Raw genomic sequence first — 27,119 nt, 5'->3', positions numbered from 1 at the left:
GGTTCATGTTAACTGGCGACCTGCTATCCCATGTCATGGACTCCTGCTACCTGGGACGCACTCACTCGGACCACAACCCACACACCATTGACTTTACCTGGGAACGCCCGCATCCACCAATCCCCACATGGCGCCTCCAGCTGGATATCTTACTGGACGCCCCATTTCGGGAGACACTCTCAACTCATATTCTTCGATATTTTGAAGATAACACTGATACTGCGTCCACACCGCAGGTTGAGGGGGACGCTTTTAAAGTGGTAATACGGGGTTGGTGTTCTGGGCACGCAGGCGGGAATGAGGAGTCAGGTGGACAAGGATTTGACGGAAGTGGAGACTGCCATGCTAGAGGCGGAGCGAGAGGCAGCGGAGGGCGACGACACGCGATTGGTGACGGCCCGCGAACACCACGCACATCTTCTAGATAGGTTGAAGAGCTTGAATTATGCCGCACACTCAGCGCGCACACACCATGCTGGGGATAAACCAGGCAAGCTCCTGTCTTGGCTGATAAGGCGAGACACTCAGTCACTACCGGTCATGTCGATCCGCACTACCCAAGGCACTGTGGTTTATACACAGAGGGCCATACATGAAGCTTTTACGAGCCACTATACGGCGCTGTACCTCTCCCGATTGCGGGCGACTAGTGATCTCATCTTTAGGTACTTGTCGGACCTGCTGCTGCCGACGGCCACCAATGCGCAACGAGACGAACTGAGTGCGCCGCTTGCGGCGGAGGAACTTCGAACTGTCATCTTCTCGCTCTCTAACGGTAAGACCCCGGGCCGGGACGGTTTTCCCGCTGAGTTTTACAAGGCCTATTCTACCATTCTTGTCCCCGAACTTCTACGGATGTACGGGGCGGTGATAGAGGATGCCACCCTCCCACCCACACTTAATGAGGCGAATGTGATATCCCTATTAAAGCCTGGTAGGGACGAGCTCAATATGGGTTCCTACAGACCGCTTGCTCTCCTTAACACAGGCTACAAGATCCTAGCGTCTGTATTGGCTCAGAGGCTAGCGCCTCTGGTCCCCACACTAGTACACACCGACCAAAACGGTTTTGTACCCACCCGCAGCACGTCATATAACATCAGGCGTCTGTTCCGTGTGCAGAGCCTGGCGGTGTCCAGGTGGCCGCGATCAGGCTGTGTGATACTGGATCTAGAAAAAGCGTTCGATTCAGTGGAATGGCCCTACCTCCTGCAGGTACTAGGGAAGTTTGAGTTGGGTGACGCTTACCTACGAATGGTGGAACTACTTTACTCCGACCCTGTCGCCCGTGTCCGCACAGGCATCCTTTTCTCTGACCCGGTCCGTATCCGAAGGGGTACCAGACAGGGTTGCCCCCTCTCTCCCCTGATTTATGCACTAATGATGGAGCCATTGGCTGCGAAGTTGCGTGCATCTGGCGTGGAGTGGAGTATCCCCCTAGCTGACGGGGTACACTCAGTGTCACTATATGCAGACGATTTACTGATTTACGTCAGAGACCTGACCCGTTTCCCATATGCACTCACAGACATTTTTACTACCTTCGGAGATGTGTCAGGACTTTGCGTCAACTGGGCGAAATCAGGAGTGTACTCTTTTGCTATAGACACCCCGGAATGTGACATTATGGTAACAGGAGAACGACTCCTTTGGTATCCGACCACATTCAGATATCTGGGAATACGAGTCTATCGCGACTTCGCTGACCTCCTGGATGGTAATCTCACGAGAGCAATCTTGTCGCTTACGGCCCAAGTGACCTTTTGTAATTCTCTTCCGTTGAATGTCCCCAGCCGCATTATGTTGGCAAAAATGGTCGCCCTCCCTCGATTGTTGTACTTTTACGCAAACCTGCCGATATACGTCCCTACTCGCATCTTCCGAGAACTGGAATCCCTAACCAGGCGTCTGATCTGGAACAAGGGGTGTCCCAGAGTTGCGCTGAAGACTCTATATGCTGCAACGGACTGCGGGGGGTTGTCGGTCCCAAACCATGAACTTTATTAGATAGCAGCGCAGCTGCAATGGGTCACTTATTGGCTCAGTGGTAAAAACGTAGGAGATACGGCCACGGTTGACGAGGTACTGACTACCACGCATATACACGCGTTATTTCACCCCCTATCTAAGGCCCGCTGCCCTGATCAATTACACCTTGCTGTAGCGTGGAAATGCTACGCGAGGAGTCTGAAACTCACAAGAGCTACCAATCCGTACAACCCTAATTTCCAACTCCTGGGAACACCTTGGGAGGGAGGGGGCACTAACAGAACACGCGTTGAGCAGCTGGACAGCAGCTGACTTAGAGAGCCTGGGAGACTTGTTTGAGGATGGCGCCCTGCTACCTTTTGCAGCACTAGCGGATAGCACGGGGCTGCCGGCTGGACAATTTTTGACGCATGCGACACTTCTCCACACACTGACGCGCGCCTGGGTGCACTAACGGAGGAGCCTCCGACACATCTCCTAATTCAGTATCTACACGTGATGGGGAACGGCTCTCACGTGATACATTGGCTCGCCCAGGCACTACATGCACACACACAGTTCTCGTCACAGCGACTGCGAGACAAATGGACCGCTGACAGAGGCCGGGACTGGACAGACAAGGAATGGGCACAGATACTAGCCGGGACGTTGCGCATACCACGCAATGCCCGATTTAAAGTTATACAATATTACATTGTGCACCGTGCCTATCTATCCCCGGACAAGCTCAATAGATACTTTGGGTTAACAACATCAGCGTGCCCCAGGTGCGGACTTGTGGATGCACCACTCTTACATGCACTCTGGGCATGCCCCTCTCTACACTTCTACTGGGCTACAGTGTCGGATACCTTGACGAAGGCGACGGGAGGCAGCCTGCCGCTTACATGGGAGGCATGCCTGCTGGGGTTGTTCAGAAGAACGAAACAGACAAAAGTTTGTGAGAGATTCTGGGACCTGGGGCTGATCACTGCAAAGCGACTCATCACCAAGCGCTGGAAGAATAATGTACCCCCCCAACCGATCCAATGGCGTAATTCGTTTGACAACTGGGCAAGGGCGGAAAGCACAGCGCTCCATAGGGAGGAGACAGCGGGGCTCCGCATGTATCCCATATCTCTCGACTGGGATAGTACCCTAACGGCCTACCATCAAGTGTGCCTAAAGAGCGGCATTGTTTAGGTGCTAGTGCCTCCCCCCTTGCGATCCCTTCCCGTCCCCTGAGCCACCTCTCCACCACCCCCCTCCCCGCTGCGTCTTTGGTGGGTCTTGTAACTAGGCCCTCACTGTTGACACAACATGGTACATGCCTGTCCCCACCCGCCTGACCTGAGAGCGTCATACACACACACACTCTTGTCACTGCACATCGTCCAGTCGCTAATTCCCACACCTTTTCAGATCGTTCTTGTTATTTGTTAGTTTCTGTCCTAAAACTTTGGATACGTATTGTATTGCCAATATACATTGCCCATTTTGTGATTCTGCCAGGGCATGGTTTATGCTGCGAACTGAACAATTTTCTGATGTGATATTGGAGAACGACACTTGTTTTTTCACCATCCACGCAAATCATTATTTCCTACTTTTTTTCTTCTTTTGTTATGCCAGTAGCTTATGATGTTGACATACCATACTGCCTCGCTTGCTTTACAGTTGCTCTTCAAGAATGTATTTCTTTATGTATATGGACATCCACGGTGGCCACGGCCTTGTCTATTGTACTACGGCATAATTGTTCAATTTCTACATATGTGTATGGTTGTGATGTGAACAACAACAAAAATGCAATAAACATATTCAAACAAAAAAAAAATTAGTCAAATAATAGGACTGCTCTCTCTCTCTCTTGGAAAGTCTGTTATTTGGCTCGACACTGCCGAAAGAAAAATCAGAAGCTGCAATTCTTTATCAAATTGCTTGCATTTTTTGATGTAGGTTGTGGGTGATCGTCTCGGGTGCTAGTGCTTGTCAATCCCAATCCATATTTGAAAAGCGTGAACATATCAGCCCTAAAGGTTTCATGGCACTGGGGCCCATGGGGGCCATTAAGTGAGCTATTGCCCAGAGTCACAAGGTGCTGAGCTGAGCTGCCACCGGCGATCGAATCGTGAGCCCTGTGCACCGAAGTCAGCCGCTCCAGCCGCTCCACCACACCTCCCTGCCAAAGATTATGTATCTATTGTGCCACTGATGGTATGTTTGGTACTTTCCAATATGCTCCAGTGGTCTGCCTGGCAGCCCCCAGCATTTAAAGCAACATAGCTCTCTTAGATGTATTCCCAAATCCCAGCTGCATTGTGCCTGAGGCTAAAGAGCTAGTCCCATGTCTACTGCTGTGATGCCCCTTAGGGCTCTCGCAGTATATATAAGAATTATCAAAATGTTTCTATGTGCATGCAGTCCCACAAAATGTGTACAACTGTTCCCATTGCTGTACCACGCCTCCACCACCTATCACCCACCTTTTTGTATATCTGTCTGAAACGACTTGGAGTTAGATGTCATTGGAATATGAGCTTGTATGAAGCTTACCAGTGAGCAATCTGTTTCATAGCACTTGAGTAAATACCTTAAAAGGCCTTCTAATTGCTATCTGATATGCTCTGTTTAGCTGCCTTGCCCATTTTCCATGATAGTGACATTTCCTTCCGCCTTCCCTCCACTCTAAGTATGCATGTAAACAGAGACCAGACCCCTGGAGCCTTCCAGTGACTTTAACAATTGTCAGGAGAAGCATGCTGCCTAACACTTTTTTCTTATATTGTCTTGCTTGCAAGTATTGTGATCTATCTATTTTCACGACGTAAAACTCCCCTTTACAGGTTCCAAATGTCTTTCTCAAAAATATTGTGCACCATACGCCAGCCTGCTTATTGTTGTATTACAGAGCCTTCTCCCAGTAGCCTTGAAGTGAATAGGTGTACCCCGTGATGAAATCTTAGACCTCTTCACGTTACAAATGATCCCAGATACCCAAAATGGTCTTTCTAAACTCTGTCAGGTATAGGTTGCAAGAGCACAGGTCCTTCCTAAGCCAAGGTACATGAAGAGTTCTTTCTGCCAGCATCTGCCCCATTAGAAGCTGCCTCTACTTTGTCATTCTGGCTGAAAACTGAGTTTGTATGTTGGTTGTTGTAAGACAATCAATACAACATAATGAAATATGCTTCCAAGGCAGACTTAGAGTAATATTAGCACCCTAAACAAAAAGATTGTTTGCATCTCCCCACTACAAGCAGGTACGATCTGCGTCAAAACACTGCATGGCTACATATTGATGGTTCTTGTGGTGTCCGCCACCAAGGGGCACCATAGACGATCAATCCCCGCTGTGGCCTGTGTCCCCGATGCTTCAACTCGAGTCTTCAGTAAGGAAAGAATATGGTCTAGAATGTATCATGTAAATAAATCATGAGGATGCTCCTTGAACTACATTTTGTATTACTTTCTCTGGCTGCACAATCCCTTGTCTTGCCCTGAACTGATTCTGGACCATTGGGAGAGATCAGTTTGTCAGAAAAGTTCTCACTCTAAATCCGCATGAGAAGTATTTCTGTTTGCAACAGAAACATTGTTGTACATCGCAAGAACGTACAACAGGTCTACTGCTCTCCGTTACCATTAACCACGGTGCCTACCAGTTTGACCCTAATAGCTAGAGATTAGCCTCAAGGAGTATCAGAGTACTTATCCTTCCCATTCTGATTGAGCTAAATTGAGACCTCGCCTAGCCTGTAAATTCGATATTTTGATAGTGCTAGTCATTTTTCCTTTTAGATTTATCTTTACTTTTGGATTGTCTCATACTGGTCTACAAGAGACAGAGTCTTAACAGATTTTCAGGCTTCTCACAGCTAAGTACATGATATTAATTTCCGAGAAACTGATGTAGCCTAACTTTGGACAATCTCTTTGTTACCTATAAGATTGATTCTATCACCAATATATTGACTCATTCAGTGCATTTCATTTTGTGGTGGCTGATAAATAGTCTTGCGTACCTGGGAGTCCGTATATTCCATTGATGTTGATATGAAGCACAGAATCATAAGCACAGCTATTTATAATGGAAACAAAATCTCCAAACTAGATGTAGGCCCCACAGTGTAGATTCAGGGTATGGTTTGCAAGAGTTTATAAGGGTTTGGATTTTCTTCTTATCATACTTTTTAAGCTATTGGAAAGGGCATCATTGTCGTCAATGGTTTTTGCCTTGTGACAGAAACAGAATCCATCAAAGAAGTTTTAAATCTACAATTGTAATCTGATTAAGCGTACATCACTATTTCACTGGTTATTAGTATGGGAACCACAAATTTGCTAGTCTAAAATCCAAAACAAACCACACAGTGCCAATAGGTATTTGCAGTTCTACACTTCTTCCCATCACTATGGCCCAAACCCTCAGCTCTTTCTTATTCCACGTTGTCTCTTCCTCACTCCTCACTCCTTTCTACTATTGAATATCAAATTGTCAATTGTATGGTGCGATGTGGGCTTTTATATAGCGCTTGATACTCCTGGTAGGAATGATGATAACTCAATTTTTACACGTATTAGAATTACAAACAACCAAGTTGTTGAATTACTTGAGACTTTACATATGTATCAAATGCTAACTGGACGGAACTAGCGAAATTAAAAAAAGTAAGTTATATTTTGAAAACTTTAGCCGTTTTCACACTTACAAAGAGTGTTTGCAAATGTAGTGTAGGCTTTTACTGTTTTGCCCTTATTTCTCTTTCTATTGCATTGCCGGCTTTTTGTGATTTTCCATGTCTATACATCCTGTAGGCGGCTCCAGGTTACTACATGGCCAAAATGATTATCAGACTTATTACAGCAGTTGGAGAGATTGTAAACAAAGATCCTGTCATAGGAGACAGACTGAAGGTCATCTTTTTGGAGAACTACCGGGTTTCCTTGGCAGAAAAAGGTAGGACAGAAGGAACTCTGTGAGACTAAAAAAGAGTACACATGCAAATCGGAAATTGTGAACATAATGCGATTACTGTATTTTTTCCCACACAAAAAATAGATGTTTGTCACAGTTGGCAGATCTTCATCTGGGGTAAAATCTTTTTTTTTCATTTGTTTGTGGAGACCTTCTTTGTGGAGCAATGTGTTATATTGCAATATGATTTGGTTAGAGGTGTTTCGAGGTAGTTTGACCTCTAAAGCTGCCTTCCAAAGAGTGCAAGTCATAAAAATATATTTTTGTGTTATATGTAATTTTTGAAAGCGGGTATCAGGGCCAGACTTGGGGAAACAGTTGCCCTGGCAAAAATTCTCAAACCAGCCCTGCTCCCTTCATCTCCTTGCACTATCTCTTTTCCTCCATCCATTTTCTCTCTCTTCTCTCCTCTTTCACTTCCTCTCTACTTTGCCTTCCATCTTTCTCTCTCTCCCTCTCCCACTTGAAGCCTACCCGTGCCTCAGACCCACCGAGGAAATGCCTAGTGGTAAAATTGGCCAGTCTGGCTGCGCAGATATAGTCGCTGCGCTACCTAGAACTCGAACCCCATACAGTGTGAGCGTTGTTTGAACATCAACTAACCTTAATCTTCAGATAAATGCAAGACAAACTGATCCAGTTCACCGAAACCTGTTCCAGCACTGAATGCCTAATGATGATACCTCTTGTGATGTCTCTCATCCAACCCAATTCAGGGACCAATTCCTAACCAAGGGCTAAATGTACTGATCACAATTAGGAAATCGCAATTCCTAATTTAAGAAACCTTTATACTCCTAAATACTGATTCTGGAAATCATGCCGCTTGCAACCTCCCAAAATCATTTTGTACATGAGGCCCCAAGTCTTACCTTGTCAGTGAAGCTGTCTCTGAACTGTAGACTTAGCAACACTGATTCAGACGTACAGACCTCATCCTACGCCTGACCTACAGATACAGTAAAGCTGATCCAACAATATTTATGTATACATATATTTCTAGTGATGCCTCTAGTACCTTTGATTCAAGGAGCTGTCCCACCTACAGCTCATTGCAGGCCCTGAGCTTGTGGTCTCTTTAGAATAAGCAGATAATCTGTCAGATTCTGTTTAAAAATAAAAAAATGATGAATACCACGGATTCTGTAGAAGTTGGGTCCAAAGTGTCGGACCTTCTACTTGAGATTGTTACAAGCTTTTCACACTGCCACTGAGGGATCAGAGCAGTGAGGGTCAGTGACACACATTGGTGCTGCATCGGTTCCTGATGTGGTAGGTGGTGCCATGCTTCCGAGGTGATACCTTCCTTGCAATTAAGGTTTTCTTCCCAGCCCTAAAGGAGGGCTTGACTGTCCCCTCAGTCCCTCCTTCCTTGCTCTGATTGTTTTTTTAAAACCTTTCTCTATGCCTATGAGCAAAGTTACAATAAGCATCTTACAATGTACAATGCAATGAATCACCTATCAATGTGAGTATGAAGTATTTTCAGTTCACTATACCAGAAATACTGTAGCTGTACCACATTTCATTAAAAAAGTGTCATTAGACTAGTCTTTACAAAAAACTCTAAATCCTTCCCTTCTATCCCTCCACTTTTCAATCCAAATAACAGACTAACATGACCACCACTCAAATTAATTTCATATTTCACTATACTAATTAACCACTAATCCTTTATGGGTTCCGGAGTAGCGTGCTACGCACCGAAAAAGCACTTCAACACCCATTCAGGGGTAGGAAGCCCTATATAAATACAAACGTTTTTACCTCTTCTACCCCTTCGCTATCTTTCTCAATCCAAATAACTGACTAACATATCCACCACTCAAATTGCTTTCATATTTCACTATACTAATTTACAACTAACACTGTATGGGTTCCTAAGTAGCATGATACTCGCCGAAAAAGGACTTTAAAAAAAATACAAACCTTTCTTCCCTCTCTATCCCTCCACTATTCTTCTCAATCCAAATAACTGACTAACATTTCCACCTCTCAAATCACTTACATACTTTCACTATACTAATTCACCACTATTCCTTTATGAGTTCCGAAGTAGCGTGCTCCTCGCTGAAAAAGCGCTTCAACACCCCATCAAGTGTAGCAAGCACTATATAAATGCAAACCTTTTTGCCACTTCTATCCCTCCACTATCCGTCTCAATCCAAATAACTGACTAACATATCAAATTACTTTCATATTTTCACTATACTAATTCACCACTAATCCTTTATGGGTTCCGGAGTAGTGTGCTACTCACTGAAAAGCACTTCGACGACTGTATGGGGTAGTAAGCGCTATATAAATGCAATTACAATTCGCATATGACCATTACACCGGCATGGCTGGCTGTTCAGCTACCAGTATCAGATATGGACATTGAGGACATTCTATCCATCCCAGAACACTAGGGGACAGAGGGTCGTACGTGGGACCCTATTCTGTAATGTTTACCCATTTTTATGTAGGTCTAGAATGGTGACCAAGTTTTTTCAAACTTCTGTGATATATCACATAGTAAAGCAATCAATCTCTCATTCCACTAGACATGAAGTGGGGCATTCATTTCTGTTTCCAGAACTGCACCCACGTTAACCAGACAGCCAGCAACAAGTGAACTTGTTCTTGTGAATAATACTTTGAAAGCTCTACTGGGCTAGCCCCGTAACAATAAAATATACAAGAGAAGAGGGGACATGGCAACCTAGAGAACATCTTCCCTAAAGGTCTAACCAAACACAAGGTACCACGAGGGAAATAGGAACCCAAACTAAGGGCCAGATTTGTCATACTTCCACTCAACGCAGCAAGACACCTTGTGAAAGGAAGAGGGCAGTAATGCAACATATGTAACATTATATGGTGCATTCCTGTCCTCTTATTGTGCTAGAAAACAGTGTGCTGACTTGCGCCAATGCAGGCACCCTTGCGCTGTGGAGCAAGTTGCATGCGTTGTAGGCAGGATTGTTTTGGTGCAGGAAGGAGCACCGCCCTGCACAAAAACAATACGTGGACTGCAGCTCACTTAGAAAGAGGAAACAACGAGGAGAAATAAGGACATTTAATCTTGTTGCACCTCCCATGGGAATACATAGATACGATGTACCTGTCTTGGTAAATCTGAGAATGTGCCAAAATCCATGGGTGTATGCACCGGAACACCCACGATCCACCCATGGAACACCTTCCCAGGGCAGAGTAACGCAAGGCATCGACTTGCGATGCCTTGCTTTACTCCAGATTTACTAAGCCATGCCGGGCCACGCAAGGTGGCATTGTGTGGCTTAGTAAATCAAATTCTACGTTTTTTGTCGCCCTGCGTTGGGCAAGGGCGACACACTACCTTTATAAATTTGGCCCTGAATGTGTACCTTTACATAGCTAAAAGGTACAAGTGTTAGCATTTCTATAAGCAAACACTGAATCATAATGTCAAATTCCTTATTTTAAAGAAGCTGAGCCCTCAAGCTGCCTTGTTGTAATTGCATGGGTGGACTCAGTCTTTATTTTTAAGGGAATAGAAGAACTCCACAGAGATGGAAACACCATCACAACGGGGCCGATCATCAACAGGAGTATCCATGTATGACACTATACTAATACTTCAGAGAATCAGTATTTGGAAAAACAGTTAACAGTCTGCACTGCAGTTGATAAGGGACTAAAGTGATTTTAAAATCAATATTTTAGACTTTCCTAGTCCGAGTGGGACTGGAGCATATTTTGTTAGACCAGGAATAGGGCCCCCAAATGCAAGCCTCCTTTTTGGAGATCATGAGTTCTATGTTTTTGGTGTTGAATTTGAGCCAAATCCTTTTCCATCCAGTCCCAAATTACCACCATACAGTCGGTGGAGTAGCATAGATATGACACCATGATCGCATTTACACTTGTGGGAACAAGAAATTGAGATAACGTACACAAACTGTGTTTGCTCCAGTTTTGTGTGTGTTATTTTGTGTTTTTCATAGTCTGCAACTGCAGTAACAGCCAGCCAAGATCTGTTGGCAAGTATGAGTGCTAGTTCACGAGTAAGCACAGTTCAAACTAAGCTCTTAATTTGCAAAGTGCAAAACAGCCATTTATTCAATTTCTGCCTATTTTAAAATATCCCCACAGTGTAACTTACCCTGTCTGTATTGAGTGATTTAGGCAAATGAGCAAAATTGATTTAAACCTTGATTTCCATTCTCAAATGTGTAGTTGACCTTTCTGAAATTAAGTCTGATTAACTAGAATTATCTGGACGGTACATACCAGTAAACCATTTTGCAAAGATCTCATGGTTCTCTCTCTATTTACTTTGCCTAAAGGACCACTGCCAGAATTGTAATTAGGATTGTGCATGTAAGTGGCGTAGGTACTAGTGATATATAGTCCATCATTCTGGGACTAGAAATTAACAGAATACCGCACTCTCAAAGTACGATTCTTACTTTATTTTGTATTCTTTATTCCAGTGATCCCTGCTGCAGATCTTTCTCAGCAGATTTCCACTGCTGGCACTGAGGCCTCAGGCACAGGGAACATGAAGTTTATGCTAAATGGCGCCCTCACCATTGGTACCATGGATGGTGCCAATGTCGAAATGGCGGAGGAGGCAGGCGAGAGTAACCTCTTCATTTTTGGCATGAGAGTGGAAGATGTGGACGCTCTGGACAAGAAAGGGTATGTGTATATGTAATCTAACTAGATTGTTATGTTCAATCAATAACTCCAAAACAGAATTTAAGCCAAATTTTATAATTGTGAAAACTTAATCAGTGGCACGAGTCCTAGAATCTCGGGTGGCTTATGTTCCTGTCTAGAAAGGACCTTGTCTAGCGGTTGGGGCTTGACTGTTCCTAGTGGAGCGAGACCAACAATAACGTGTGTGTGGCTGGTTTCTATATGGTGTGGTGTATTGAGTAAAAAATATGAAGAATTGAAATACAGCCCAGGTAATGGCCCGTGTCCAAGATTATAAGGAATATTACTTTGTTCTTTTTCTTGAATGTGACTATAATATGTTTAAAATTGTCCATGTAAATTATCAATTTATTGGGACAACATGCTCTTGTTGACTGACCAAATGAGCATCATCCTGTAACCAATCATACATGAAATATTGTTCAAAAAAACAAACATGCAGAAACCAATCAATTGTACTCTCCTTCCATTGTAACAGAATCCAAGGAGGTTAACTCTTTGTAATTGTGATAATTACACCACAGTTTCATGAGTAAAGCAAAATCCAGTTATGCACCAGTATGTAGCGAAATTCAGACACAGCAGGAGATTCCTGAAGCCCACATTATGTTGAATCTCAGACCATTAGCAAAACACCTGAGAGAAGAGACAAGCCAACCACAGTTCTCAAGCCATTCCATAGCAGAATTGCCAAAGACCCATTCAGTTGACACCCTTATACTTTGTAAATAAGCCTCTCGAAAGCCATACGCCAGTCAACCTCCACATGTCGTGATGCAATTCTGGGGTCTGTAGTTCTCCCTCACTTCTGCGCTGCGACCCGCTTTGCCACCATGAGGCCCAATAAAACAATGTTGTATAATAGCTCAACAACTCAAGGCACGTCGTACATAAAGGTTAGGTGTGGCCAGCACCATGGCCCCAGAATTGGATGATAACTCATTGTCCACCGTTTTCCTTTCACATGCCCATATTGTGTGAAAAAAGTTACCTTTCATCGCCCCCCCTTTCTGGAAAGTGCAGTTAGGTGTTACACCCATGGCATTACATAAAGTCTTGTTCTATTATATTTTGCCCTGTGCAGGATATAGAGCCGCATCACCTGAAAACTAGCCTGGGTGATGATCGTCCGGGTCCTCTAGTTTGAATTCTGCCCGCTAGAATTCGTGCAAGCCCTGCAATCAAGTCGGATGGCAACCTAGGGAGGACACCTGGAGCAGCCGCCTTTGGAACCCTGTTTAGAGCTAGACTCAAGAACCTTTGTTACTGGGCAAATCACGTAAACTCCCTGTGCCTAAAATGTGTGTAAAATGCATAGTGTAATTCCCACTTGATGTACACAATCTTTTAGATTGTCTTCAGATCCCTCAGTTAGTGCTCTGTTGAGTCACAGGTAGTTTTGTACTACATAATACCAATATATATCATCAGTGCCAGTTTCACAGGATCCATCAGGGGGGTCAGTACAGGGTACAGCTGCTGTGAATTCCGTCCCTGTTTAAATGTTCTTAACGCCCCTCCTCCAAATCACGTGCACTTGCTTCGCGGTCACATTCCCACGAGCAGATGCATGCTGGTGCCTGTAGTCCGGGTGGGCGGCTGAAAAGTTCCGGGGACGCTCCAAACTCACAGTGATGCTCCCAACATGATGAGCATTGGCCACACACCAGTTCAAGTGCCCGGGGTGTGTAAAACAAAGTCCTCAGCAGATTCCTTACTTAGGCACACCGTGTTGCCTCCTCTCTCCCCATTGCAGCCCATACAGCCTATTGGCAATATACTGCTGAGGGGGCGCCATGTTTTGCCAACAATGCTATTTTCCACTCACTGCTGGTCTCTTGAGCTGGTGTGTGGCCCGTGCTCATCATGTTGGGAGCATCACTGTGTGTTTGGAGCATCCCTTCGAACTTTTCAGCTGCCCACCCGGACTACAGGCACCAGCATGCATCTGCTCACAGGAGTGTCAGCGTGATGCAAGTGCACGTAATTTGGAGGTGGGGCGTTAAGAACATTAAAACAGGGACGGAATTCACATCAGCTGTACCCTGTACTGACCCCCCTGATGGAGCCTGTGAAACTGGCACTGACGAAGGCGATTTACCGCTGAAACGCGTATGCCCCTGCGTTTCATGGACTGCCAGCACTGCGCATTTTTATCAACAATAAAGCTCTCAAAGATTCCGTAGTGTGTAGTGCTTTTTCTTCAGGGAACAAGCGTGGTTTGAGATATATATATATATATATATATATATATATATATATATATATATATATATATATATATATATATACACACACACACCACAGCATTCGCGGGTCTCTTTGCCTCTTAATAGTGGCAGGCTCAAGAAGAGGTCGCGACCCTCTTCAAAACTCCAACCATGATTCCTCCAACATTCGTAAAGAATCCGCACGAGCCCAAATTTATTTGCACCTTGATAATTTATTAAGACATGCAGCAAGTAACACGCCCGATGCGTTTCGGGGCACAGGCACCTTGGTCACAAGTCGAGAACTGTTTGTAAGTTTACTTTACATATAGTTCAAAATTCATAGAAATTAAGGTAGGACTACTTGTCTCTACACTCCATTTTTTGGCAGCCATTCTGTAATGGTGTTTGTTTTCATTATCGACAATAGCATGGTGATTTCAATAAAGTATTTTGATAACGTTTTTTTGAAAAACACAATTCATGCAGTATATGCAGTATAGCTTGTACTTAATTATATATTGGTAAATTAGTATCCATATACACATAATAATACGGAATAATATCGCAATATGAAACGTGATTACAGCTGGAGTATTCATCCTCACAATGGCGATATTACCCATATCGTGTTTATGTCAAATAATATTACAATGAATTTGTACCTACGGTTTTAAGAACCAAAACTTATTAGATATGAAAACTCTAAGCCCACTTGGGCTCAATTGTAAGATATGCATGGTAGCATATGGAACCTTGTTCATTGTACTTATGTTGACGGATATGGGTAACATATATATATCCTACTGGCAGTCAGCAGTAGGTCGTTATAGTTAGTAACTTGTTTCTATTCAAATTGTGTTTTTTCTTTTCCCAATATCTTTGGCGCCGGTTGACGAATTGTAGCGAAATTTTCAAAACGAATGGCCCGCTCTAGTCAGCATCTATCTTGCATGTTTCAGGGTGATTCGTCAAGCGGGGGCCCAGACAAAAGGGGGGTCCCAAAATGCGTTTTCCCCATGTTAATTTCCATAGGAAAAATTAGAACAGGCTACAGCCCGAGCTGCTGAATGGAATTACACCAAATTTGGCAAAAAGGTAGCCCTTGGTTCAGAAAGAGCCATTTTTTTAAATGGTGTAAATCCGTTCAGTAGTTTCTGAGATGTTTAAAAATGAAAAATATCGATATCTGAGCACCGAGGAGGAGTCGCGACTCCTCCCGAGCACGAGCTGACTTATGAGGCTTCCAACACTCCAAACCAGGAAGTGTTGGCAGCCATCTTGTGACTCGGTCAAATCGAGTCACAAGAAAACAGAAAAAAAGAGGTTTAAAAACAATAAAAAGCAGCAGGGTAGAAACACCCTGTCCCCCTAGGCCTGCTCAGGGGGTCCCACACGGAACCCAGGCCAACAAAAGCTTTCTTTTTAAAATAATTTCAGGGGAAAGCGCTATGGAGTCACGAATCCCGCCAAAATTATTTTTAAAAAACGAAGCGCTGTCTCCCACGCTTTGTTATTGTTAAGCCCCCGGATGGGCCAGGTCCTGGGGGAAATTAGGAATTATATAGTGGTGGCCCCCGGGGACGCCACCCCCACCCTGGGCTTCATTGTAAAAAATGCATGGGTGGGGCTACTACCCCCCCTCCCCGGTGCCCTGGGGACCGCCACCTCCCCGGGGCTTAAATACAGCAGAGACCTACGCATCAAGCCTTGGCTTCTGTGACCGAGGCTGAGCACGGGGCAGGCGGGCCTTGTAGGTGCCGAGGAGGCGAGCCGCCGTGCAGAGGTCAAAGGCCTACGAGGAGCACAACAAACATGAAGGGAGCAACGGCCAGGCCATAGAAGCATCACGGAAGAAGTGCTCTGAACACCGCAGCCGGCCATTGGCTGGGGAGAAGGAGCAAAGAGTTGCTAGAGAACGAGCAACAGAAAGAAGGGGAAAAAACATAGGTGTTTGCTTTTATTTTCAGCAGCAAAAATAAACTGTGTACAGAGCTAGAACGGGAAGCAATCTCCACAGTGAAGGGATAAACACAGGGACCTTCCCTCTCGGGGTGTGGTGCTGCGCAGTCGTTCTGCTGTTATCTTTATTGATAGTTTCTATATATGTCCTGTCTCTGCAGTGCGTGTCAGGCCACAAGCGATTTACTTATTTTTTGCAGTTTCATGTACCGTGACCTCGACCAATAGATATTGGGGTGCTTACATTAGCACCAGTTACGTCACACAAGGCCACATTATGTTTTTTAAGGCCAGGCGATTTGCAAAGCATCACAGGCTGTTAAGCCGACATCGAGACTCAAATCCAGCTTTTTAGTTCCATTATGACAGCTCTCCCATAATGCCACACCATCTCCCAAATCAGGAGCACACTCGTGTGTGCGCGCACACAGACTTTCAAGTACAGTTAAAATCCATGTACAGCCAACCCAGCCTTTCATCCTTCTTATTTCGGTAATCCAAATACCTTAAAATGAGTGCGTTCGGGGAGGCGTGGCCAAGATGGCGGCGGAGTAGGACGTGCTTTACAGTCTCTCCGGCGCCACGAGAATCATCGCTTTGTCTAGCACCCTCTTCGGTGCCCATCCAGACACGAATTTGGGATGCCCGGTGCCCCGTTGCTGCCCTGCCGAGATCCAGAATTCCATTTTGCCACGACGGATCGCGGAAGCGTGGTAGTCGGACGTGCGGCCTGCACCTACGCAAGGCCTAGACGGAGATCTGGGCCCAACTGCAGGAGGGAGCGGGACTGCTGCCGCTGTGTGGTGCGATACCCGACGGCTGGAGAGAGAGCGCTCTAGGGCCCTGGGTGGCCTAGCGTGAGGACTTCCCCGACTTACTGGTGAGGCCTTGCGACTCCGCCGAGGGTGTGCTTAGAGACTCTGGAGCGCACTGAGGCCTGAGCGGAGAGGAGGTGAGCCACGGCGCTGCTTACTGGGGACAGCGGAGCCCGGTCCCCCCCCCCCCCGTGGTCATCGGTGTTGGGAGGCCTGCCGGCACACGCGCCTCGTGGCCACGGAACCTGGAGAAGCCCAGGCGGCGTGGTGAACGCTGGCGAGGAGGCAAGCAGCGGGAACAGCGACGGAGCTCTGTGAGCGGGGCCCGACCCTTTCCAACAGGGGGAGTGCAGTGCGGCTAGAAGAGCGGGAGCCTCGGTCCCTGAGGCGGGCTCCGCGGCAGCGTAGCTGGCGCCCTAGCGAGATTGGCGCCCACCGGGAGAAGAGCTACACTGGGCACGCATCGGTGCACAAGAGGAGGTGAGGAGTAGAGTGGGGGCGTGTGACTGTGACTCGCGGTCCGCATTATCGGCAGACGGTGCATGCCCAGCTTTGGAGGGAGGAGTGAGGCGAGTGACCTGTGTCTGTGGCTGCCCCCCCCCCCCCCGCCCAGCTGGAGCTCCAGGGACCGTACACAGTTCGGGAGACCTGGGGGAGACAGAGGCGCACCCCCCCGCAGCGAACTAGACCCTTGTGGCAGAAGCACCCTGGGTATGTGGATACCCCACCATCTTGCCCCGTGAAGTGGGACTATCCTGGGTGAGCAGTTTCTTGACGGTAACCTGTGTAGGGCAGCAGCGGTGAGACACAGCGGAGCTGCTGGGGGAGGCCTGAAAGACCCCTGATCCTGGTTGGTAGCGGTTGCTGTTGACTCTCGTGGAGGTGGGGACGGCAAGGCGACGCTGGTCTGGTGTTGCCCATAGCTCCTTACGTGTGCTTACAACCTGGAACGCGTGTGCAGGATGAATGGATGCGTGGAGTACAGAAGTTGGAGAGCAAATGGTCTGCTAGGCGTGGCCTGGAAACTGGGCTTGGGGCCTCGCCGGTCTTAGGGTTCAGAGACCTTCGGTGCTGTGTGGAGAGCAGGCGGCACTGGACAGGCCTGGTGACCCCCCCTATCTATCTCGAGATCTGGCTTCGGGACTAGGCGAAAGTCATTATGGCGACAACTAGACTGAAGAAAGACAAACCTGGGAAAGACGGGATGTCAAAAGGGGCGACGCAGTCTGCATCGCCGGTCATCGACAAGTCCCCACGACGGGGTGAGAACGAGGAACCCGCAACCAAGGCCTTCATGATTGTACTTTTTGCGGCCATTAAGGAAGATATATCGGAGCTGCGCTCCCAACTAGCATCTGATCTGCGTGAGGTGCCGAGGGACATAGATGGAGTGGGGGAGCTTGTCGCAACGCTGGAGGAGCACGACTTGGGGACGGCAGAGAACATCAATCGACTTCAGCAAGACGTGATTTGTCTGACAGAGCAGAACTTAGATCTACAAGCTCATACCGAAGACCTGGAGAATAGGTCCCGCCGCAATAACATTAGGATACGTGCAGTGCCATGGAAAGGAGAGGGGTCAGACTTGCGGGAGTATGTGGAAGCACTTTTCAAGCATATCCTGAATGAGGAAGACCTGCAAGCCATACGGAAGACCGAGTGCATCGAGTTGGATTACCACGGGGTCCCAAAGCCCATCCCCCCGATTTCTTGGTGTGCGTACATGACTTTCAGCTGAAGGAGCGGATCCTCCGAAAGGCATGCGACTTCAATCCCCTTCAATTCCGGGATCATCGCCCCTTGGTATTTCAGGATCTGGCAGCTTCTACACTACTGAAACGGTGGGAATTTAAGCCTGTCACCACTCAACTACGAGAGCAAAATGTGCCCTACTCCTGGGGGCATCCATTCCGGCTCGTCTTCAGGTGGCAGAATAAGCTGGTCCAGGTACGATCCTTGGAAGTGGCCATGGACCTTTTGGGTTTGGAGCGGTCTGACTCCTCGTCTGACGGTAGCAGCTCATCTAACAGACGACGGCGACGCTCTGCGGATTGGCAAAGAGTGGGCAGGCCTGTGCCTGCAAGGAGGCCCGACTTGTCAGCAAGCATGCAGGAGAGGGGTGCTGCGGTTGCTTCTGTGGCCCTGGTGACTGAAGCAGCAACGGACGACCGTGAGGCGGCCTCGTGAGGCCCGGAGAGGGCTGATTGCAGGCGCCGGAGGGGGCTGCCCCTACGAGGTAACACTTGTGCTTTATGTCCTTGCTCGTGAGGGGGTCCTGTACCACGAACTGGAGGAATATTGACTGGTGCCATGTCCCCCTGCCTTTGGGGCCTTTTTTACTCTGTTTTTTATATGGCGTTTTTCTTCTTGGATTTTTGGTGGGGGTGGGGGGGATAGGGGGGATAGTGGTGGTAGAAGGGGAGGGGTCACTTATGGCAAGGGGCTGGGTGTGGGGTACTCACACACAAGGTGGGCCAGTAGGAAGGTCTGGAGGGGGGCCGGCCACATGGAGGGGGATGGATCTGGCTAGTTTTAGCGGCTCCATGACACAACTGGTAGTTGGGGTGGGATAAAGGATAGGGGAGTCAGTCACTCGATAGCTCAGTGCAGATGGTTGGGGTGGATCGCCCCTGAGGAGCATTGTCGTTGGTCCTATCGATGATGCCGCTTACTCTAGGGACGTGGAATGTTAAGGGGCTGAATTCTCCCGAGAAGCGCCAAAAGACTTGGAAATATATCATTGACCACCAGTTAGATGTAGTTGGCCTTCAAGAGACCCACCTGACTAAATCAGAAGACTCACACCTTAAGCACAAACAGTTACCACTTATTTCTAGGTCCTCCGCCTCCTTGAAGCAGAGGGGAGTGGCCCTTATGTTCCGCTACGCCTTGCACTTTCAGCCTATGGGAGTACAGAGTGATAAGGAGGGGCGCTGGGTCATGGTGAAGGGCCTCCTGCGGGGCAGACTATGCACCTTTATCGTAATGTATGCACCTAACACTGGCCAGAATGGATTCCTCCAAATCCTCTTGGGGAAAGTCATAGATTTTGCTGAGGGGCCATTGATTATCATAGGGGACATTAATCTGGTGTGGCAGAAGGACCTAGGGCCATATGTATCAACATACCCTTTAGCGATTCCTAAATAGCGATTTTTAAGGAATCGCTATTTAGAAATCGCAAAATGGTATGTATGAAGAAATTCGCTATTTTTTAGCGATTCCTTAAAATTCCTTAACCGCATCGCTGCGGCGCATTTTCCCGCTGTGCGCCGATGTTTTTAAAAACCCGCGGTTCATGACGAGCTCAGCTCGTCATGAGCGTACGAGAGGTGTACCTCATGGCGAGCTGAGCTCGTCATCAGCGTCGATGTGGTTAATTGCGATTAGCAAATTGCTAATCGCAATTAAGGAACAATTTCCCATTCATTTCAATGGTCCAGGAGGCCCATAGGAATGAATGGGAAATTATTCTCAATTTGCGATTCGCAATTTGCAAATCGCAAATTGAGAATAATTTCAAGGGTGCAGGGGTGTCTCAAGAACACCCTGCTGCACCCCTGAAAATGACAGGTGTGCGCATATGGCGCACATACATGCCCTAAGGGCATGTATGAGCGTCACATGGCACCATTGGATTTTCAAAAAAATGCTTTTTTAAAAGAATTCGCAACTTACCACCAGCTAGAAGTTGGTGGTAATTTGCGATTCCTTAAGGGAATTTTGAAATTTCTTTTTTCCTTGATACAATTTGCAATTCCTTAAATGCAATCGCAAAATAAGGAATGGCAAATTTTGCGATTCCTTATTTTGCACCCAATTTGTTTGATACATACCATTTTGCGCAAATGGGTTCGCAAACGCCGAAATTCTGCGAATTTCGGCGTTTGCGAACCCATTTGGCCTTGATACTTATGGCTCCTAGATAGCTCTCATTCACAGAGAACCGACATGGGCTCGTTTTCTTCTGATACGCAACAGAAGATTTTAGACATGGGCCTTTTTGATGCATGGCGCTCCCTGTACCCCCAGTCTAGAGACTACACTTTTTTCTCCCACGTTCATCGCTCTTATTCCCGACTTGACCACTTCTTCCTGAGTCAGTCCCTCCGAGGCGACCGAGGCGAGGCCAAGATTTTCCGATTGTCCGTTTCCGACCATAGCTTGCTCGCAGTGTGCCTTCATTGGGGCGTGAAGGGTAAGACCAGCCCTAGATGGTATTTTCTGGCGTCTCTGGTTCGGGACAAAACCTCCTGTACTACTCTTAGGGGAGTTATAAATGAGTTTTTTGCACTTAATGACCCGGGGGACACTTCAGTTTTCACCACATGGGACGCCTTTAAAGCGTGTGTTCGTGGGCATTGCCTGGCCCTGAATGCTGCTCTTAATAGACAGCGTGGTCGGAAAAGGGAGCAATTAGAGGAGGAACTCTCCACTCTAGAGGAAGCACACAAGGCGAACCCCTCCAGACAAGCATTGCGGCAGCTAACGGCAGTTAGAGGTAAACTCCGGGCACATTAAAACAACAGGGCAGAATATACTCTGCCAAAATTAAGGTGTCTTTCCTACTCCCAGGGTAACAAGGTAGGGAAGCATCTCGCCAGGCAGGTCCGGGACAAGAGGGAGCAGGAATACATTTGGGGGATCCAGGACCTTCAGGGGGTACTGACACACCAAGATGAGACTAAGGCTGAGCTCTTCCGTACCTTCTACAAGAATCTTGATTCGGGAGACCCCCTTGATGCCGCCGCGCAAAAAGAGTATCTGCAGACATTATCGCTGCCCCAGGTATCAGCAGAGTGGAATGAAACGCTCTGTGCTCCCTTCACCAGAGAAAAGGTGCTGGCTGCCATTAAGGCCTTGTGTTGGACTTGGGCCCTTAGGGCAGGTTCACCCCTAGACTTTTTGCGTGAAATGGTGACCTGGCAATGGTGATTTTTGGGATTCTGCGCACTTTCACTGTGTCCCAGTGGAAAGTGCGTGCGCACTCTGAGTGCATGTGCTGAGCTAGGCCTGCCCGCCCATAGGAATGCATGGGGAATGTATGTGTCCCTGGTAGTTCCTGATGCGTGGGGTGTACAGGCTTGAGTCTGGTATGTGTGAACTCGTGTGAGTGAATGCTGCGCAACGGTGTATGCAGCATGTATGTGTCTAGTAGGGAAGCGCCATTTCTAGACATGGCTGTACGTGTGCTGTGAGGGTGCTGGCGTGTGATTGGCTGGAGCTGGCTGGCATGCCAGGCTCCAGGAAGTCTGGATGGGTCTGCCCGGTGGTGAGTGGGAGATCTGCATGAGTAATGTGTGGGAGGAGTGTACCTGTGTCCTGGATGGGCTGGGTTTTCCCCACACAATGCTGGCTCCGCCCCCCTGTGGTGTGTCTAATGACCCAAGCCCTGCCAGTGAATAGAGAGGGTGGTTGAGGTAAACAGAGTACTCAAGAACCAGCTGCGACTGGTTCCGCCCCCACTCTGCACCTTCAGACAAAGGAATGCACTGTATAAAAATGGGGCTGTGTCCCCACAGAAGTTGTTCTCTTCTAGGATCCTGAGGGGGCTGTTGCTGCTGCTGCTGGGCCAGAGGACCGCCACTTGGCGTGTCTCCCTGCCTGGAGACCCAGTGTGCTGGCTCTGGACCCAGCCTTGCCCCCCTGCCCCCCCCCTGGAAGGACTTTTGCTGGACTCTGTTGTCCCTAGCGCTGGTGAGCGCTTCCTGATTTTCCTAGCGCCTGGGAGCGCTTTGTTTTGCTTATAGCGCTGAGCGCGCTTTATTGCGACCCCCTAGCACTTGGGAGCGCTGTTGTTTTCAGCCGGTGCCCACCCGGCGTGTGCCCGCTTGATTGGCCGATTTTTGAAGTCCCCTGGCGAGTGCCCACCTCGCCAGGGACCTGGCCGCCATAACGAGTGCCACCTCGCCTTGTTTATTGAAGAAGCCCACCCGGCATTGCCCAGGATCGTGAAGTTTCCCCCCCCCACACCCCCCCCCCGGGCCGCCGCTCTGCCTACGGCGACCCGGAAGTCCCGCCTCCAATACCCCCCAGCGCCGCGCTGCTATTGGTTGCAGCGCGACCCGAAAGTCAGGCAGGCTGCGGCGGGACAGGGACAGGCGACCCGGAAGCTGCACAGCCGCCCAATCCCGGTGCGGCCCCAGAGGGAGAGACCCGCCTCCAGGATTTCCCGGTGAAGCGCGGGAGAGTCCTGATTGCCGAGAGCCCAGCAGCAGGAGAAGACCGGCAGTGACTCCCGCCCCCGCTGGAGGCCAGAGCCGGTGAGTGTTGCCACGGAAGCGAAGGGAGGGGCGCCGGGACACGCTGTCGGTGTCCGCCCCCCCCCCCCCCGCCCCCTCAGCAGCGCGACCTCGCGCCCTTGTGTTCAGAGCCTCAGGGGACATGTATCTTTGATTCAGGGTCCCCCGTAAGAGGTTCCCTGCCCGCATCTTGGTTTGTTGGAGCCACGAGGCTCCAGGGGCAGCATCCATTTGTTTAAGGCCCTAAGAGGGCAAAGGGGGCATTTCCTTGTGCTTCGAGTCCCCAGGAGGGGGACTCCAACACGCCCGCATTTGGTGTTCGTAGCCTATTGAGAGGCTCGAGGCACCCCCAGTGTTCCCGGGTCCCCCGTGAGGGACCCCAACAGCCCAGTGAGGCTGCATCTTTGTGGTTTAAGAGCCCTGAGAGGCTCCCCCAAGGCACCCCAGTGTTAAGAGCCACAGAGGCTCTTGAGTGCAATTCTTGCAGGAGCCCAGAGAGGCTCAGGGGGACATTGTGTTATTCAGAGCCAGAGAGGCTCAGGTGGCCCCATTGTTGTTTTTGAGCCCTGGAAGGCTCAAACCTTCTTGCACCAGTGGCCCAGCACTTTGTGGGCAACTGCCACGTTTAGGACCCTGATACTTTGGACACAGGGCGTCCTAGCCCCAACAAGGCCAGAGGGCCTAGGGACAGTCACAGGTGGTGACTTGTGAGATTGGCGCAATTATTATTGTTTTTACACCTCTGAATGTATTGTTAATGCATCATGTGTTTTCCTCCTTACACCTCTGAATGAATGTTATGCATTGCATCATGTGTATGTTCTTACACCCCTACAGGTATTGTGATACATAGGTGGTTGTTTTCTCCCTAGTACAGGTGGTGCTAGTGAGGTCCTGGTTACCAGTAATTACTGGTTGTGTTATATTTTTGTGCTAAAGTAATTTTCCATTCTAAGTGCTATTTCTGAAAGTGTTACTTCTGATTCCTGACAGTGGTCCAGGTGGCCCTGTCTTGTAAATAATCCCCTGTAAATTCTGCCCGTGCCTCTGGCACATTGTAAAGTGTGTGTTTTATCTAATGTGTTGTGTTGTAATACAAAGGCTATTTTTTATATAACCTTGTGTGGAGTTTCCTTTGTGGTGGGCCTTTGGTTGTTGTTGCTGGGGTGCATGCGCAAATACTTAACTTACATCGCCTCCAAGTTTAGCCTTGCTGCTCGCGCCACGTTACCTAGAGGGTGAGTAGGGGTTATCTTGGCGTGTAACTCCCTTGCCCTGACTTGGGAGTGGTGGTCTCTGACTGACTTTGGCGAAAGCCCTGGCCAGCCGGGGATCCCATTTCCAACATTGGCGGCAAGCGGTGAGGATAAGGATTTGTGTTTGCCTTGTACCTTAGTAGCGGCTGGCTGCACCACAAAACTCTGCATTTTAGATGACCACATTTTAGGGGATTGTTGTTTTTGGAAGTTTCATATTTTCTTCTCCTGAAGGTATCATTGTGCAATTGTGTCCAGTACATTTGTCCCCCTACCCTGCGCCCAGAGTCGGTACCTGTGTCACTTGTGGTCAGGTTGAGGAATCAGGGGTGGTAGAAACTGCCTTACCAGTCCGAGGGGAGGGTTGTGTGTGGATGAATGGTGTGTGGCACTAGGCAAGTGAGTGTGAGTTCTCTGGGGTAGAGAGCTTGCTGATACCTTTGTGAATTGTGTACTCCTGTGTTAGCTCAGACCCCTAGGTTCCCTGTGTGATCTCTTCTCTAGAACGTCTGCCAGAATGGAGCTGGTTTTTGATTTCAATGATCTAGCCACATACGGTATGTGGGAGCTGAGAAAGTTCTGTGAAGAGAGAGGCATAGGGGCGGATCAGTCAGGCTGGTATGCACTTAGGAGATGCATGGTCAAATGGCAAGAGGATCAATGGGATCTTGAGCGCAGTGAGGAAAGGGCCCGGGCTCCACACCAGGAGGGTGGTGGGTCTGTGGGGAGCCCTGAAGATTCAGAAGAGGAGGAAGAAGATGACAGCACCTGGACGCCAGTAGAGAGTAGAGACCCCATAGATAGGGAGTCCCTTGCTGGGTCCAGCGTAGGAGGCAGCGCCTCATCCCTTTCCCTGTCCCCAGAGGAGCTGGAAGATAGGAGGAGAGAAAGGGAGCACCAGCTGGCTTTAGAAAAGCTCAGGTTGGAGCATGCCCAGGCTATGGCGCAGCTGGAGCTTAGGAAGCAACAGCTAGAGACCGAGATAGTCTTAGCGCAGGAAAGGATAGAGGAGGCTGAGAGGGCCTCCACCAGGGGCAAAGTAGCTCTGGAGGATAGACTATCCCCTGCGCGCAGTTTTAATTTTCTGGATTCCCCGGGGAGGGCTGAGTCCAGTGGTGGCAGCTATTTAGACTTCAGTGCAGAAAGTCCCCTACCCCGTGCCCAACGTATGGTCCCTTGTTCCCAAGAGGAGGAGTTAAGGTTGAAGTTCAGGACAGTAGGAAACTGTCTCACCAGTCTTGGGAGGAGTTTGCAGGGGACTGTCAGTGTGCACTGATTGAGTGGTTAGAGGTTCCCACGGGACCTGATTTTGACAAGCTGTTTGATCTTATTCTCAAGGAGCAGGTGCTCAGTTGTTGTTGGCCGGAGTTGCGGCAACACCTGTTGAGGTTGGAGACCTTTGATCCTTGGGAGCTGGCAAAGGAAGCAGACAGATTGGAGAGTGCTAGAGGTTCTCTAGAGTCATTAGGGAGTGACTCCAAAAGTAGTGGTTCAGGTATCCTCCAGCCCAGCGTGGTGGAGGAGGCTCAGTGTAGCCCAGCTAGGTCCCAGGATAGCGAGGGGGGTGTAGGGGCTCACTGCCTGGCTCAGTGGAGCAGGAGTGAGGGGGAGACCGAGGTTCCCCAGACGCCCGAAGCCCTGCCTCAGGACTTGGATGGTTTCTGTAGGGAACACCAGGTTGGGGACCTAGGCTGTCCTGTTAGTCCACTTGAGGAGGATCTCTTAGTGAGTAGAGGACCTGGAGCGTCTGTAACCAGAGCTCCTGTGGTTCTAGAGGCTGGCAGTACCGCTCCGGTAGGGAGGATACAGGAGTCCAGCGTGAGGAGTGATTGGGGGATGAGTTTCCCAGTGGATGCACCAGTGGACCAGGGACTAGCCAGTTGGGCTAGATCTTCTTGGGGGGACCCGGGTGGCGCCACTTCTGGTCTGGGGGATCGTCACGCACTGTCAGGTGGACAGAGGGCGGGAGATCTGCGCCAGACAGACAGTCACACAACATATGTCTCATTTGTTAGCCTCAGGGGGATTGTGTGTGAATCCCCAGAAGTCCTGGAGTGCCAGGCAATTGTTCCACCGAAGGTTGTAGACCAGAGGTTGGAAGGCCAGGTTCAGGATCAGCCTGACCTGAAGGGTAGGACGACTGTAACAAGTGTCCTGACCGGTTCTTCTTCCAGAGGAACTTCTCCAGGTGGGAGAGGGCAGACCTCTGGAAGGGGGTGCAGAGGGTGGGAGAGCCCACCTCTGACCCCGGTGCAACCTGAGGGGTTAAACCCTGGGTTGGAGTGGCGTTGTAAGGGTAACCCTCGCAGAGGGAGGAGGAACCCTAGAAGAAGAGGTAGGGGGAGGAGAGCCTTCCCTGAGACTCCTGGTCCGCCTGAGGTTGTAGACCCTAGGCTGGAGAACCAGTGGCAGTCTAGTCCTGTCTTGCAGACAGGAAGAGTGGAAAATGGCCGCTATGTGCCAGGGGTTACTACCCCCCGCTCTGCGAATTGGCAAGGACCAGAGGCACCTGGGTGGCCCAGGGCCTGGTCCTGGCCGCGGACAACTTGGGAGTACCAGTGGGGTAGCCCAGTTGGTCCAGACAGTGTGTTGAGAAGGAATCCCATGGGTTCACCGTGGCGTAGAACAGGAGGGTGTCCCTGCAGTTGCGGGCCTGCGTCCGTGTTCTATCGCCCCAAGCAGGGAAGTCCATCACGGTGGTGATTGGTCTACCCTGCGTTTTGGCTGGAAGGGGGTTGTGTTGGACTTGGGCCCTTAGGGCAGGTTCACCCCTAGACTTTTTGCGTGAAATGGTGACCTGGCAATGGTGATTTTTGGGATTCTGCGCACTTTCACTGTGTCCCAGTGGAAAGTGCGTGCGCACTCTGAGTGCATGTGCTGAGCTAGGCCTGCCCGCCCATAGGAATGCATGGGGAATGTATGTGTCCCTGGTAGTTCCTGATGCGTGGGGTGTACAGGCTTGAGTCTGGTATGTGTGAACTCGTGTGAGTGAATGCTGC

General features: G+C 48.9%; 1 protein-coding gene across 1 annotated transcript in view; it reads left to right on the top strand.

The window, feature by feature from the left end:
- The window catches only part of PYGB (glycogen phosphorylase B), a 689,075-nt gene that overhangs the window by 537,395 nt on the left and 124,561 nt on the right, over positions 1–27,119 (top strand). Inside the window, exons 16-17 of the mRNA XM_078649032.1 lie at positions 6,787–6,928; positions 11,407–11,614. Of these exons, the coding sequence (XP_078505158.1) occupies positions 6,787–6,928; positions 11,407–11,614 (350 nt within the window). The remainder of the gene's footprint in view (positions 1–6,786; positions 6,929–11,406; positions 11,615–27,119) is intronic.

The sequence above is a fragment of the Lissotriton helveticus genome, chromosome 6 (assembly GCF_964261635.1).
Source record: "Lissotriton helveticus chromosome 6, aLisHel1.1, whole genome shotgun sequence".
NCBI lineage: Eukaryota > Metazoa > Chordata > Amphibia > Caudata > Salamandridae > Lissotriton > Lissotriton helveticus.
Note: the sequence above shows the minus strand (reverse complement) of the source record. Positions and strands in the feature narration are given on the sequence as shown.